General features: G+C 35.4%; 1 protein-coding gene across 1 annotated transcript in view; it reads right to left on the minus strand.

Moving 5' to 3' along the window:
* LRRIQ1 (leucine rich repeats and IQ motif containing 1) overlaps positions 1–17,506 on the minus strand; it is a 113,059-nt gene that overhangs the window by 69,344 nt on the left and 26,209 nt on the right. The window contains exons 14-17 of the mRNA XM_050906076.1: positions 14,367–14,543; positions 6,010–6,480; positions 3,764–3,902; positions 1,062–1,181 (exon numbers count right to left, since the gene is read on the minus strand). Coding sequence (XP_050762033.1) covers positions 1,062–1,181; positions 3,764–3,902; positions 6,010–6,480; positions 14,367–14,543 — 907 coding nt within the window. The remainder of the gene's footprint in view (positions 1–1,061; positions 1,182–3,763; positions 3,903–6,009; positions 6,481–14,366; positions 14,544–17,506) is intronic.

Below are 17,506 nucleotides of genomic sequence, written 5' to 3' on the forward strand. Positions count from 1 at the left end.
GTTTTCTTTGCTTTACCTGAAACCATTTAAAAAAAAAAAAAAAAAAGCCAACAAACGTGAACAATTAGAGAAAGCAGTGCTCCAGACAAATATATAGGTAAGTCATCAACAGCTGCCTTACTATGCATACTGAGTCTAGAATTTCCCATGTAGACTGTGTCTTTTGAGGCTATAAAAGATAAAATTGGTTTAAAGATTCTTTTCCTTGCTTACTGAGTGACAATATTGATCCTGTAGGCATTTTTATTTTTTACTTAATTATTGCTAAATTCAGTTTTCAATGTGATGTTATTCCCCAAATTCCTTTGGAGCCTGCTTTTATTTCTTAGTATGGAAGCTTCTGAGCCAATTTCAATCCTTTGAAACTGAAAGGACATTATTAACTCTATGTAACTTGTAAAAATTACTGTAATAATTTCTGGATTTTGTGCATCACAGACCTTCTAAGTGTGGTTTTTTTCTGCTTTAACTATACTTCTCTTCATAATTTACTACTGTATTCAGACTCGTGATCTTTTTAGCACTTTACCTACAACACAAAAGAAGAGTTAATAAGCCTGCTTCATCTCTAGTTTTGGGGGTGTGTTCTTTTTACTGGAATACTGCAACACTGAATCTCAGCTATATTTTCTATATTTTCAGCTATATTATTGTTCTGATTCTATCATGAAAATGAACAAAATACACTCAAATACTGTTGACATTATAATCTGTTACTAAAATACTAAAAAGTGAAACATTTTAGAACAAAAGTAGCTGTTTCCTTATTCTCATTTGATTGTCCTTTAACTGTAGAAATATATGGGGTTCTACAGTGGGTGTGACATTAATAGCACAGTAACTACCAGAGCATCTCAAAGAGCAGGAAGCAATTAATCCATGACAAATACATTTAAGTGAGCTATATATACCAAATGCTTCTTTATTTCTGGATATCCAACATGTTGATTCTAGCCCTGGTAGTCCTTTCAATTTCTTTTATTTCCAACACCTACATGACTGCTTAAGAATAATAATATTTATTTCTTACATGAAGTTTTTATGCTAATGACTGTGCTTACTTCAGAAAACGTGAAATCATCCACATTTATTTCTTCATAGTGATCCTCCACTTCATCACTTTTAACAGCTGCAAGAGCACTGGCCAGTTTCTTTCGCAAAAGAAAACCCTTCCAAAATGCCTAAACAAAAAATTTAAAGCATGTTATACAAAGCCATAGATCAAACCCAAATCCAGATTCTCTATGTTATCCCATTAGGAAGATAAAACATCTTGGGCCTTGGTTTAATAGCTCAATGATCTGTTTTTTGAACTTTATGTGACATTTAAAACTACAAGACAAATTAAATGCCAGCATATGTCTAAAGCTTAGAGTACTCAAGAGGCTCCCCACAAGTAAGCAGAAAGGAATCCTGCAACTCCCTCAACTACAAACCTGGGTCAACTAATTAATTATTTGACAATTCCTTCAGGGACTATTATAAACTGAAAGGAAAGGCTACGTAAGAAAAAGCCGAGTGTCAACTTTCAAATTACTGAGAATAAAAATACACTTGTACTAAATGTCTTATAGTTTACACGTAGCAATTCTTGCAGACATCGCATGCAATTGACCTTGGTCAATTATTCTTTCTTAACTGTCTAAGATCTTTATTTAAAAAAAAAATTACCAGTAGGCCTAATCATATCTAAGAAAAAGGAGCACATTAGGAATTAGGTGCTAGAAAAAGAGGAAGGGTGTCAGGAACACATGCCAAGTCACAGAATCAGATCCAGGAAAACACTTCAGAGATCAGAATTACATAGCTGGAATTAAGAAAACTAAATTCAGGACAGCAATTTTCCCCAAAATCAGTGTTCGACATCATTAGAGTTCAAGATGCCCTAAGCATTTGAAACACCATGCAAAAAATTTCCACTGTCCTGAAAGATGTAGTGCTGTCCACATTTAATGGCTTTGCAATGAAGGCACTAAAGTAGGAAGGGTAAATCTCATATTCTGGCTTAACGTTTAGCTTATTAATTTTTAGGAAATGATTGTCCAACTGCATAAATTATTGAAAATGTTACTGTTTTTACAGACAAAATTCCTGATTATTATAAAAATGATTAACTGTATTAGAACTGCTTTCTTCTAATTTCATTGTTGTTATTTTCCTACAGATCTTCATAACCATCCAGATAAAATATCTTGATATTACTGAGTGATCTAATGACAAATATATTTCATTCAGCAAATACAATTAGTTTTTACAAATGCAAAGGAGAAAAGCAATCCTAATGGTATATGCAGAAGGATAAACTGTAAGGCAGCTGTTAACACAGATCTATGAAAGTGCCAGGTCAGTGCTCAGTCATGATCAAAAAGAAAAGTTATATATTAGTAGTTTTTAAGAAACAAGATGAAAACTGTCTTACTGTACAAATTTGTGATATATCTGCCTATGGAATTCAGTTCTAGTCACTTCTTTAAAAAAATTGTAATAGAACGAGGTAAACGTTCAGAAAGGGACAGAAAGATAAAAAGAATTACAGAGTAATGTGAAAAGAGACTAAATGGACTAAACTTTCATATACAAAAGAGTGACTATAAGGAGGGATATAAGAGAGATCTAAAAATCCATAAAACGCATAGAAGATAAATAGTGAAAGACTTTATTTTCATACTAACTTTGGAAATTATCAGGTCTGAAACAAATGAAAGGAAGCACATTTTAATCACTATATAAATTTGTGAAACTCATCACTTTAATATATAGTAGAGGTCAAACACATAAGTAAGTTCAAAAATGGATTAAATAAGTTTATGGCGATCAATTGTTAATATCCTAGCTACACACTATGCTCCAGAAACAAATTTTAGCTCAACTTCCCAGATAACTGACTGCTGTAATATGATTCTGTACTTGTCCTGTTTCTTAGTATGCACATTTACTAAACATTTTGCTACTGGCCATTTGTTGAATAGATACTAATGAACTACTTGGGTTTTCAGTCTGAAAACGGAACTTAGGCTCCTAAATCACTTTGGCACTGTTGATGTTTTTATAGAAGACTTACAATATCAAATGTTTTTAAGTTAACTTGAAATCTGAAATCAATACAGAGTCCATTTACTTAAAAATGTAGAAAAACCCAGGAACCTTGGCAACTTGGCAGGTAAATACTAAATGTGGTTATCAAACTAAACAGAACCAAGGCATGGATTTCAATTCTTGCACATAGTAATCCATTCTGTTTAACTGTTAGCTCAGTATCTACCATAGGACAACCTAGGCCATGGTCTGTTCCCCATGGCAGTATGGATGACGCAATCCTGGTTTTGGGAGATGGAGAGAGAAGGAAAGAGATGGATAGGTAGGATAGAAGAGATGGGAAGAGTAGTTAGTTGTATAGATATCAGACATCATGTACCAGCTACACAGTGACTGTCAGTTTAATAGCATAGACATACCCCAGTAAGAACATGGGCACAATATCTTAAACGTACTATTAGAATTAAATCAAGCAAAACTAATTCAGGGAAATACTTGGTGAAAAAAGAGAAAATATTATTATGCTTCTATAAAACTTTTTGTAAAGAAGGCTCTCTGTTAGAAACATCAAGCTTACGCTGATTAAACAAAACAAAAAATGTTTAATTATGAAACTATTAATAAAACCATAAACAAAAATAGAGAGAAGATGACAAGTACACAAAACTAGTAAGATTTTTTTCTTATTAAATTTGCAAAATGAGTAAAGAGAATACCATAAACCAACCTGGATTAGTGTGGCAGCTTCATGCTTCTGTCTCAAAGTTTCTATAAACTGATGATTCTCTGTTTTGGTGAGGTCAGTTTTCCTCCTGGCATGGTACTGTCGCCAAAGGGACTGGATCACTGATGCTGCCGTATGTAGCCTCACAGAGAAATAAATACCTTTATGAATCACATAGCCTCACCAGTACAACTGGATTATCATAGCCACCAAACTATAACCATAAAACACAGCACTATGCATTGAGACAAATGGAAGGCTCTGCCATTAAACTGTTAAGAAATTACAATCCAAATGTGACATATATGTTCAGAAACACTGGAGGATATTCACATCGCATAACTTTGGAAATCCAGTTATCTAAGAGGACTAATCTCCGCTGGGCTCTGTTCCCTGTATACTCACTGGAGAGGAAGAGTCTCCTCAAAGGAAGGATTAGGAGCAGAAGTGGTTTAACAATGACTGAATGAACTATTGGAGGGGTCCACTGATCTCCACTGTCCATATTAAAAAAAAAAAAACAAACCAAAACACTAAAGAGAGCTAAATGCTGAAAACTGCATAAGACTTATTTCCAATGGAGCAGACAGGAAAAACTGAGAAAGTGCAATTTCATCTTTTGCCTACTTTTACCCTTCAATTTAACACTACTGACCACTGGTTACATGTGTACATTTTCTAATTTGCTCATTGTTTAACAAGCACTGATTACAGACTATTTAAATTTGTTCAGTGGTTGAGCTTTCTAAATATATGTTCAATGAATTTATACTGATGGAGAAAAAGTTTAATGGCAGATCTGCATTATGACTTCACTATCTTGGAATCCTCTTCTCCACAAAATTGTCATTTCAATTGGACAGTGGGTTTAAGAAAAGACATCTTTACAAATTTTCTTTCCTTGTGCAGTGCATCTATTTAAAGAGGAGTACTTTTCAGAAAAAAAGCACACTTCAGAGGTTAAGCCAGAATTTTTTTTTTCCTAAAATGTGTTTATTAAGTTTACCAACCCCAAAACTTGGTTTATTTATAAGCTTTGCATCTATAAAAAGCAGTAGCTGAGTTAAAAAAACAAACAAACAAAAACCCCTAATGGTTTGTATTCTGTGTTGAAGAGAACTGTCCAACAACAGACTTACAGAATGCATTTAAAACATTAACTAAAAACTCTAAATGAACTATTTCAAAAAGATTTTTCTGAAGCATTCATCTTCCATAATAGGCTACTGTATTCTTACTTTCAACTTCCTGAGAGGCAATGATGAATTCTACGGTCTTCCTGAATAATAAATTTTATGACAAATTATTAGTGTCTTAAGTACCTATTAAGCACTACTGCCCATTTACCATAAGTCTAAACAGCACGAAGAAGTACACCTTCCGTGCTTGCTTTTCATAGTGTTCTCAAGACATGTATTTTTGAAATTGAATTCTTATGAAATTGTAACTGAATTTTTGTACCTTTAGGGCAGAAATTTCAGCTTCTGCTTTCCCTGACTGTACATCCAGAACCACACAAACCATCAGCAAATGCATTCCAAAGAGGTAATAAACCACTCTGTTTCATGCGGGAGAATATTTGGGAGCACAGAACAAGGTGAACTGGCCCCTCACCCCTGCCTCTACTTTTAAGAAGCAGGTTGAGGCATGTTGGAGGAGTACCAAGGGCAGGGCAGGCTGTTAGCTCTTCAGTCATCACAACAGCAGGAGACTGGCCTAAGGTCAAGGGAGTAGGATGGTAGATTTAAGCAACTTTTCCCTTTTGCCTTCTAAACGATATTGACTGTAAACTCTACACAGATGAATCTTGAATGTGTAATGAATAGTATAGCAAAAAAGCCTTACACTAGTTTGTAGTTTAAACTGTCTCAAAACTCCTGCAAACCATCCAGCATTTTCGTCCCTAACATTGTATGTGTCATTGAATTGGTGTCATAAATTTACTGCAAAAAAAGAAGGAAAAGGTAGGAGACCAAGAGAAAGTTTTCAAATTCTTTTACTATACAGCATTTTTAAATTAAGTACATATGTATCTATATTCTAATAAATCAACTGACAGAATGCCACAAAGGATTGTTGTTAATATGGAAGTCTAGTGTGCATCACCTTAAAATAACTCTTTATTGTCTAATAAGCTTAAAAATATTGTTTTCTTACTACACATTCTGGCCTCTGTTTTAAACAAGAAATCCTCACTCCTATTGCCTATCCATATAATCTATTTGAAAGCAATCTGACACCTGTCTTACCTTTCTGTATCATCCTCAAAATGCTGAAGATCTCTTCCCATATTACTTGCTACTGACTGTTGCAACGTGAGTTGAGCTGACATGTTATTGTTGCTTTTGCTTTCCCCACTGTAATTAATACAAGATTCAGTGCTCTTCTGCTTCACTCTCTGATCTTCTTTATTTTCCTTTTGGTGCACAGGTATGGAGGAGTTAATGAATGTGGCCTGAACATGGCCAGTAGTAATCCATCTTTCAGAAGGATCCAACAAGACCTGTTCATTTTCTGTCACACCCATGATAAAGAGGTTATTTTCCTGTAGGCTGCTAGTGGATGTTTGCTTTAAATGATTTTGCAGTGCTTCTGGTCCATCTCTGTCAGTAATGTTTAGTTCACTGTACTCATGTGCATATCGATGTTTAATACTAAGTTTCATCAGCTGATTAAAATACCAACATTGTCCCTGTGCAGAATCAATAGAAGAGGCAATTCTGAAAAAAAGACAAAAATGTTTTTACGTATGTTTCAGACTGTAACAATGCTTTTTAAAAAATATATTCCCTCTATTAACTACCTTGTATTTTCAAGTATCCTTACATGTTTCCATATTCTTACAGTGAATAGTAATTACTCTGATTGAAAACCAGTTTCAGTTAAAAAACTTAAAAATCTTAATTGTATTTTTCTTTTTTTGGCAGTATTTAAAATATACTCATATATTAGATTGCTTCTTTTACTCTGACTTTTTTTTTTTTTAAAGGTTTCAGTCTGTTTGAAATAGGCACTAGGGCATGCATTTCACTATTAATTTTCTGTGTGGTTAGAGGCATATGAAGCCAAAAATTTTAGAGGATTTGAGGCAATTTTGTTATAAATCCTGTAATAGCCTTAATAATCTAATTTTATGTGGAAACTATGGAAGATAATATAAAAATAACAGTAATTTTAAAATTTAGATTAGAACTACAGCAACAAAACCCAAACTTAGATTCAAACCAACAAACCACAATGCCTAGAGAGGATTTAGGAAAACAGAAACTTTTAAGTGTAGATATTTTTATCAGTATAAGGGAAGGTGCTAGACTGAAGCAACATTAATCTATGAAGTCTGGCTCTCATTAGTTTTTTGTGTTACACCATCTAAATGACGAGGATGAGTAAGAGCAAATATGAGCTAATTGTTACAGATTCAGAAGGCTGTCTGTATTTGGACAGTGTTTGTCCATTGTATTAGGTAGCAGATACTTTTGGAATCATGAAAACATTTTCCTTTGATATATAGATAGATGCAGAGATCTGTAATCTGGAGCTATTTTCAGAGGAGCACAAAGTCAATTCTAGGTCAGCAATCCAAGACAAAAAGTAGAAATAAGATCAATTCTCTTGGGAGTCTGGAAAAATCAGGTCCTAAGATTATAGTTGAATAACAGAATTTTCCTTCCTGTTCAACATTCTTGAAAGGTGAAGCTTTTATAAGGTTTTATTGTGAAAAGACTCTTTACCTATATAACTATTTCCTCCAGTGAAGTTCAACTAAGAACTTTTAGATTTGTAAGAACATACAGAATCAGATCTTAGAAGAGTAAAAAAGATTCCAATGCTTCCTCTGCCAGTGCAACTTCAGTGCTATTGGACAAAATATGAATGGCTAAATGGGAAACCAAATCCATGCAGCCTAATTACACAACTCACCATGCATTAGCTGTTCATTTGATTGCCTATTACACAACATTATTCCTACTCCTGTTAGTTCCACAAATATGACAATTCCTAAAAATATTTAAACCAATGCATATATATACTTAAGGATCTAACAAATTCTAGCTGTCTCCTACTACATAGTAAGAATAGTAATTTCTTCAACATGAAATACTTAAAGCTTTAGTTAAATACTTCAGTTAAATACTTTAAATTAGTTAAAGTATTTAAGAAGATAAATTTGGTACGAGATCATTACCAAAGTTCTACAAAACACCATGGTGAGAAGACAAAAAAAGAAAAAAAATAATAAAAAAATTCATTCCCACCTTTTTTTTTCTTTGTCTTGTTTTACTTTTGTTTGTTTGTTTATTTGAGGATTAAAATATTGCAGAAAAACCCAGAATGTTTTACATATTGGGCAAAATAAACTTCTGTATGAAAAGTATATCCTGAGTACACTTGTTCATTCTCAAAAAACAGAAACAAAGAAAAACAAAACACCGTAACAGTGAACAGAGTAGGATACTTGCGCATCCTCTCCTTTGACAGGTGCAGGGGCATCTCGAGTGGCTGTTTTGCCCTCCTAGTGGCTATGCATGTGGCAAGCAGAAATGGGAGGGGAGGTTGAAGGCAATTAAAAAAATCAGGTAGGGAGTGACTGTGTGGTCACCAGAGATCATGCGTTACTTTTTTCACAGAAGCTGCTTTTGGGCAGCTTTTCCAAGCAGTGGTTGCAAAATACACTCTTGTTGCTGTGGGCATGCACCCTATCTCCCAGCTGACACACTCCCTGGCAATCCACAACTATACTCTGATTTTGTAGGATTTTTAGGCTGCCCTCTGTGTACCTGTGGCTTTCCTTTTAGGCAGTCACATCAGCCTAAGTTTCAAGAAACTACAAAGGAATCTGTAGTGACATCTCAGAGAATTATGAGCAATGACGTGGCTTGGTAACTGTATTTGGGGTTCTCCTGCAAAGGTGAAGCTCCAAAGCACAGACAACAAATATTAAGATGGGGCCTGAGTGCTAGGTGGCAGTCAGCTTGGTGGTTCCTTTAGGTGAACAGGGATTTCAGGCAGCGCTGGAGAAAAAAAGAACTGTTCAATAGGCTTGGAGCACAGCTATCCTATCAATGCACTGCAGCTTTCTCAGTGTCTCAAAAGGACTGCATTCTTGATACCAGAGACGTGCTCCTGAAGACTGCTTATTCAAACCACAGAAAGGAAGCTGCTATAATGGAAAATATGCAGGATTGATTTACTTCTTTAACGGAAAAAAACACATACGAGGAAAGAGAAGACAAAGTAAGAAATATGACAGTATTAAGACTTTTGATACCACAATATTTCCTTGGCAGTTAATGTAAATTGGTTGTTTGCCTTTCAGACCTTTTTTGGCATTATAGGTCAAGGAGTCTGGTCACACTAACTCTTCTGGAATTGCTTCTTGGTTAAGATACAACCAAGGTTTTAAGCATAAATTGGCATCTAGACAAAACAAGAAATGGGATTATCCTGATGGAAGCACCAGTATCCATACTTCCTGGCTACTTAGTATGTAATGAAATGTAGATGAACATGGCAGTCTTGCTACAGCAAAATTTTTATGGCTTCCAGCTTTGACCAGCACATTCCTTCGTGTTCAGTGGCTACCCACAGCTTTATTTTGATCTTAACAAGTGAAAGTAATTTATGCTGTATGTAAATTTTAGCATAGCCACAAAGGATGCACAGTTTTTGCAGTGGGAGAAAGGGATAATAAGCCAGAAGAGGAAGAGATAGGTCTTTCATAGCAATGTACTAGAATAGCGCATAACAATGTGCTAGAATAGTGGCCCCGATAGTACCTAAAGACCAAGATATTACTTTCACACACAAATGCTAAGAGCAGAAAGCTACCTGTAGCTTTCTTACCAAAAAGACACCTCTCAACTTGTGCGAGGATTTTCCAGGGACTTTGAGGAAAGATAAAAGCATTAGAATCAGATTTTAATCTATTTGTAAATTCAAGTCAGGCATTTATTGATGACTGCTACAACTTCAGTCCTAACATGAATCCACCAAGAGTATCCATCACTGTCTTGGTAAATTTAGACCAAACCCTGCTCAGTTTCACATGCAGTGTTTGGGGAGGGAAAAGTAGAGCTGGGGAGGAGCAAACCCCCACTGACACCACCTAGGAAGTGTAAGGACCCATGCACAGGCTGACTTAACAGATATGGAAAAGGACAAGTTATTCATTCTTAAAGGCCTTTCAGTAGAGTTTAAATCAGCCAAAATGTTGCCACTTAGAAAGTTTAAGGTGGCAGTGGAAGCTTGCTTACAGAGCTGACACATTTTGTATAGAATTTCCTACTGCAATTGCATCTGCAGTGACTGCCAGGTTATTCAAAGAACATCATTTGTCAGAATGAGACAGTAAAAGTTATACAGAAAAGTCAGCTGAACAAACCTCTCTGAGGCAAAAGGGACAGTGGACAAACAAACCGGTTCTAATCAGCAATGGCAGTTTTCTCCTGGCCATTACAGCTAAATCATAAATAATATTCTACTTCTTTGTGTGCTAGTTAAAATTTTGCTTAATGTCATGTTTTTCCCTTTGTGGCTCTACTGTGATTTTCATCATTCTGATACACGGAATATTTAAATAGTACACTCCAATTTTAACTGAGCTTTTGTTTGTAATAGTGTGGTAAAATCTAATTTGTCTTCGGGGAAACTTCTACAAGCACCGCTACTGATGTTCAACTGCAGGTTACAAAAGTCCCTTACAAACAAATGAAAGAGGTCACTGTTTACATATTCTCTCCTGCAATACCATTTACGAAATTCCTGTCATTTTCACTGATTATACATGCAGTATTTATAAAGTTCAAGTTCCACTAGCCAGACATCTGCATATCTGATGACTGAAAGCACATTACTGCAGCCAAAGTGTTGTATTTTTTTTTATATGATTACTCACTACAAGACACCTAAAACCTATGTGACAGAAAGCATTTATTAGAATAGAGAAATTTAATTTTAAAATATGTTTCATTCTTAAGCATGGCAAGAACAGTGAAGTTTCAGGCAGAAACAGCACAGACAATTTAATTGGGCAGCAGTGGTGTATGAAACATGGATTAGGGAAGCAAGTAGTGATTACTTTTGGCAGCTTACATACTTGAGGTTGCACCTACAGGGGCTTATAACTTAGCAAGATGTGAAACAGACAGAAGTTTGCTCTATTGTTGGCCTGTTCTTTATCAACTTCACATTAATTCAGTCAAAGTATTGCAGTATGTACATATAATAGCTATGCTGTTAAGGCTTAGATACAAACAAGTTGTTTAGAGTTCCTTTTAAGAACTGCAGTTTTCAATGGTTTTCAAATCATCCATAAATTGTAGTTTTAGTCAAAATAAAACATAAAGGGCTTTACCACACAAGAAATTCATTTTAAGACTAAATTTGATACAAGATGCTTCAACCATGTCAAAGTTACTAATTTAAAAGATTGTGAATGAATTCTCAAAACCTTAAAAAACCCACAGTCCTCCCTCCCTCCCCCGCCCAAACCATACATTCAGCAAAGAAGAGACGTTTACATAATTTCTTCTTCCCACTATTGTTCTTCTCAAACATCTGCAAGCTCTTTCAAACAAAACTTACACAGAATCAGAAAAATTCTCAATTGAAGGAACCTCAGGAGGTCTCTAGTCCAACCTTCTGTTTCAAAGCTGGGTTAGCTCTGAGATCAGACCAGGTTGCTCAGAGCTTTATGCAGTCAGATCTTGAAAACCTCCAAGAACGGAAACTGCACAACCTCTCTGGTCAACCTGTTGCAATTCATCACTGTCTTAACAGTGAAAAGGTTTTTCTTTATATCCAGTTGTACTGGGTCTGGCTGGGATGGAGTTAATTCTCATTATAGCTGCCCATATGGTGCTGTGTTTTAGATTTGTGACTAAAACTGTATGGATAAAACACTAATGTTTTGCTGAACAGTGCTTGGACAGAGTCAAGGCCTTTTCTGTCCCACTCAGCAAGTAGGCTGGGAGTGGGCAGGAGGCTGGGAAGGGACACAGCCAAGACAGCGGACCTGAACTGACCACAGCTATATTCCATGCCATGTAACATCATGCTTCGCAATAAAACTTGGGGGAGAGTCTTTCCAAGGTAGCCATTGCTCAGAGAATGGCTGGGCATCAGTCTGCTGGTGGTAGATGGTGAGTGATTGCTTTGCATCACTTGGTTACTTTCTTTTTTTTTTTTTTTTCCTTCTTTTCCTCTTTCCTTCACTTATTAAACTGTCTTTATCTCGATCCATGTTTTTTTCTTGCTTTTGGTCTTCTGATTCTCTCTCCCATCTTGCTGGTGGGGGGAGTAGTGAGCAAGCAGCTGGTGGGTGCTTAGTTACTGGCTGGAATCAATCCACTACACCAGTCTGAACCTCTCATTTCAGCTTATGTCCTTCTTGCTTATCCTCCTGTCATGCACCACTGCAAACAGCCTGGATCTGTCTTCTTGAGCATGCGCTTGAACCCCCGACCATCTCAGGGGCCATGCGCCAAACTTGTTCCAGTTTATTAATGTCTTTTATGTATTGGTGACGCAAAATATGGGGCACAGTATTCTAGATGCGAGCTAATAAGGGCTGAAGAGAGGGAAATAATAATTTCTCTCAACCTACTGGCTATGTTCCTGTAGATACAGCCCAGGATGGTCTTAACTTTCTTTGGTACCAGGGCACACTGCTGGCTCACATTCAGTTTCTTATCTACCCAGATCCAAAGGTCCTTTTCAGCAGACACACTTCTCAGCCAGCTAGTCCCAGCCTGTATTGTTGTAAGGGGTCACTCATTCCAAGGTAAAGAACTTTGCATTTGTCCTTGTTGAATTCACAAGGCTCTTGTTGGCCCGTCTCCCCAGCTTGCCTAGGTCCTTCTGAATGGTAGCCCTCTCCTCAGGCATGTAAACAGTTTTCTCCAAATCGTTGTCATCTGCAAGCATGGTAAGTGTGCACTCTATCTCCTGCTCCAGGTCTTTGATAAAGATGTTAGAAGGACAAGTCAGCCTCCAAGAAGTAGCATGAGCCATTAACTATTAATAGTTAATGGATGGTCTGAGCCTGACTACCCAACAAATTTCTTACCTGTCTAGCTGTCCATTCATGCAGACCATGGTTAAATAAACCATTAAATTTTGTGAATATCATCTTTCCCTCCCATTTTTTACCATCTTGTAGGAATGTATGTGAAAGTTAGGTCCTTACATCTCTCTCACAAGTCATATCCCCATTACAGATCGTTTTTTTTTTTTCCTGCAAAGGATACTGATGAAACAGGTCCTAGATCTCAGACATAAGAAAATTTTCTCTACCATAAAGAAGGAGGAGTACTTTTTTTTGCCTCTCCTTTTTTCCTTTTAAGAAAAAGAAAGAACACTATTTCAAAATGGTAAATAGATTAGGAAGTATCAGCTTCCCACCTCCAAACCAGAAGCCAAAAATCACAGAAGTGGAGAAGACATATCTTGAGGGTTTAATGGAGAAACATATGAGTTCTAGGAGCCACCTAGACATTACATCTGTCATAGAAAACTTCCAAACTACTTTCAATCTAATTCTTAATACGAACCTCTTTTCAAATAAATCTGTTTTGGGAGCTATGAAGATTTTATTGCAGCTTAGCAACAGCCAATAATACATCAATGTAATAACCTGTTACGTAGTAACAAGACACCATGGATATACAGGCTTACATGTAAATGCAAAACAGCTAGATTCTGAAAAAAATGTGGGTACTTTTCCTGAACCCACAAAGTACACAAGGAGAAGTTCAGACTAAAGCATTCTCAAACATCGCATGCTTCACCTGCTCTGGGATAATGTTCGGTACCTGGCAGGGTCAAGAAAACTATCTTTCCAAACATCAGCAGACGAGTTGGATATTAAAAGGACTACAAGGATATTGTAAACCTGCTAGGAAATGAAAAGGAACTAAGAAGTAAGAAAACATGTAATGTTACCAAGTGCAAAAACATGAGAAGTTTGAGCTATTTAGATATTGCAAAGCGATGAAAAGATAGCAGGTATAAATGATAAATTACCACTTGCAATGTCTAAGCTGAAATCACTGGACAACTAACCACGGTAATAATGATAAAGGTAGGAAGTATGACAAAAATCAAAGACCTGTAAACAGAGGCATCTGATCCAGTACTTTAAGATAAAAGAGGTCAAATCTTTTGCAATCATTTAGAATGTGAATAATACAGACATGGAAAACAAATGCAGGAAAAAAATATAGCATATTGCACCAATAGCCAAACTAGGTTTGATTAAGCTAAAGCTGGAAATCATGTTAATATGATTATACCACTTTCAGGATTTAAGCTACTATTCCTGCATACCACTGTACTATGTTGTGTGTATGAAATCATTCAACTACTACTAACTGAAGGTTTTGAACCACTTGTTTTCTCAAACTTAAACAAACAAAAGTTAAGGCCCATATATTTTAATCTCTGTCTGAAATGATCTCTGCACTGAGGTTAATGATTCTAATCTCTTTCTTAACATAATACATTTCCAGGCAAAAAACTAAGTAAAATTCATAAGACATCAAGAACTACACTAACAATACATGAAAACGTATTTCTGAATGTAATTTGTATTCACATAAATACATACCTCAGTTCAGCAGCCTTTTTTTTCAGTAGAACATTTTCTTCAATTTGAGCTTGACAAAGTTCCAGAAAAGTTCTTGATTCTGATCCTGTGATTCTTTCAGTTGTGGGTAAAGTATGATAATTTAAGATTTCACCATCAAGAAACTGTAAACTAGGAAGGACCTTGCACAAAGAAGGCCTTAAAAAAGTAAAAGTCATAATTAGCTTTATGAAAAAATCCTAATGCTAAACCTCCCATTTTATTGATACAATCATATAACAAGACAGAACACGATGATAGTTCTCTAAGTATTTGTATATATTTGTCCTTACTTCATATGTTAATATATTAACTAAAACTTTATTCTTAATAAACCACAGAACTTAGCAAGATTTCTTAAAACTTTGTTGGTATAAAGACCACTACTGAAATACTGACCCCAGGGAGGTCAGTGGCAACATTCTCAATTCACTAGAGCTAGCATTTTACCTACTTAAACAATAACAGGAACATTTGCAACACTTGTGCCTAGGCACCTGTAATGCATTTGATTAGTAGGCAACACAGCAAACTAAGTCATAGGATTAAGATAGAGCACTGATTTTGTTGACACACTCAAAGGTTTAGATTTAAAAACTGCACAGAATACTAAACATTGTCAGTCTTACTCCCTTTACCGTTTGCATATGCCACATAAAGCAATATGATATTCAGTATGACTGACAGGAAAAGAATCCACTTTTAAAATATTGAATTTGGGTCAGTGAAAGGGATGACAGTAGAGATGACATTTCCTTGCTATGAAAAGGACAGTTGGGGCCACTGATGTAACAAAAATATGTATGAGAAACTTATTTATCAATTTAAAAAAATAGTATCACCAATGCTCTCTGTTAGGCTATTGTGAAATACAATCTAGTACTGAAACCTTGTTTCACAGATTTTTCATACCAGACCAAATTAGTTGAAAGTTTCAAGACTGCAAAATTATTTAAATCAATACATCAACACTCAATATTTTCATTAAGTTAGTTTTAAGTAACACTTAAGAACTCTTGAAAGAATACTTACAGGCTGTAAGTTCCCTTACTATTAAAAAGATAATACCATTTTCAAAATTTTAGAACTCCCTGACTATTTCCTGTGAAGGTAAAGGACCATTACTCAGCTCAGACAATATACACTAAGTTTAAAATCAGAGAAAGTTTCTGTGACTGAGTTAGAATATTCCAAAATATATCTCAGTAGAACAGAACATTAGTTTTTTGCAAATGTAAAACTTTCCTTCTCTACTGCCCATTAACGTAAGCATAACACTGTCTGAAATACATTTGGAATAAAACGATGGGTTTAGATAGACAGTCCCTGAACACATAGAGAGAAATTACCCAAGCTGATTTTGAATAGTGATACATCAAAAAAGTGCCATATCAAAGTTGATTGATGCCTGAAGTATTGTGTCTTAGAGCTATGGGATCTCAACACTAGTTTTTCCAGCTGGGTTTCTCCTGGTGAAGGGCTGAATCAATATTTCATTTAGTGAAAACTTCCTGGTGAATATTCTGTCACTTAAGAGGCTCTATTAATCATTACAGCATTGAAACACATTCCCCTAGGAGTGCTCAGACTGATCCCAGGGTTTAATTTTTAAAAAGCAATTTCTTACTACTTCACTTTTGTTGGTGTTATCGCTGGCTGGACATGAAAGTACAAAACCGATTGGGAAATTTTACAACTAATTCCTTTGTTGGTATCAAGGGGTTACGTAAAGTTCACTGGAACATATTGCCTGAAGTTAGTCAATGCTGTATTCAGCAAATCCATATTTTATAGTATCCCATACTTTAAATCCTTTAGACAAATGAATCTCTTGTCTAATCATAAAAGCTCTATTGGGTCAAGCAATCTGAAGTGCCAGTTCTTATAGTTAAATTGGAATTCAGAAAGCTTTTCCCTTCCAGGTTACAAGTGAAATAACAGTTAGTTCTGTAAAATAGTGGGAACTAAAACAATGCAAATGGGAATTTAAAATATTGTCACAGTCACTGACTTTTATTCACAAAATTGCCTGCAGGAACCATGGGAGTGCAAATAAGTCTGTTCATTAAAAAACAAACAAACCACCCAAGAATGTATTTGTACAGCTATCTTTTAAACTACTCAAACATTTCCAACTAAAAGTTTCAAATAGGTTTTTTTCCACTGGAATACTAATCAGAAATTTGTACAAAAATCTTCTAATGGAAAATATACATGTAAGGGGGATTTTGGTTTTGTTTTTTCACTTAATACAACACATACTCCAAAACACACATATCCCAAACTTTGTTGTTGTTATAGTAGGCAATCTAATATAGCAAATGTGAACACAATTTATCTAAATACATTCTTGTGTAACATTGCAGTGTAAAGCCTCACCTTTAACTGACTTGAAATTCTACAAGGAAAAATTTTGGTCATTCTTAAAAATTGTTAAGCTTAAAAAAAAATCATATTTTTCTAATAAAAAATCTCAGTCATCTGTTTTAATTACATCCAAAATGAAAGTCCAACTGTTGTGTCTCATTTCATTTCCTTAGACATTTTATTATGTCAACACTTTCCTAGGTAAATACTTGATTTCCTTAGCTGAAAGGGTTGGTAATGATTTAAATTCTTACTGATTAAATGCTTCTTTATACATTTAATGGAATTACAGTAAGAGTTCACTAAAAGACACTCTACTATTTCAACACATGTATTCTGGAATATCACCTAAAAATCCAAAATTGCATTTCCAACTTGTCATTCTGCTCTTGAAGGCCTGTACACTAGAAAGTATTAATTCTAAGGAAGATGAAAGAACACTTCACATTAAATTAACAGCACTACTGTACTTTTGCTGAGCAATTCTCTCAGACAGCTTTAACTCTTGATGGCATTGGCCCACATATGGGGTTTCAGGCCACAGAATTCTCAAGAAACCAGCAGACTTCTACTAAAATACAAAAAAATATACAAAAAACCTATCCATGTACAATTTTATTCATATGGCTTACAAATACAATCCTATCACAACTACTCATTTCAGGGATTCTGGTGACTGCATCTCATTTCATATGTCAAATTTCCTTTCTATCCTATCCAGTTTTTATATATACACATATAATAGTCTCTAGGAC

The sequence above is a fragment of the Gymnogyps californianus genome, chromosome 1, assembly GCF_018139145.2.
Source record: "Gymnogyps californianus isolate 813 chromosome 1, ASM1813914v2, whole genome shotgun sequence".
NCBI classification, from domain to species: domain Eukaryota; kingdom Metazoa; phylum Chordata; class Aves; order Accipitriformes; family Cathartidae; genus Gymnogyps; species Gymnogyps californianus.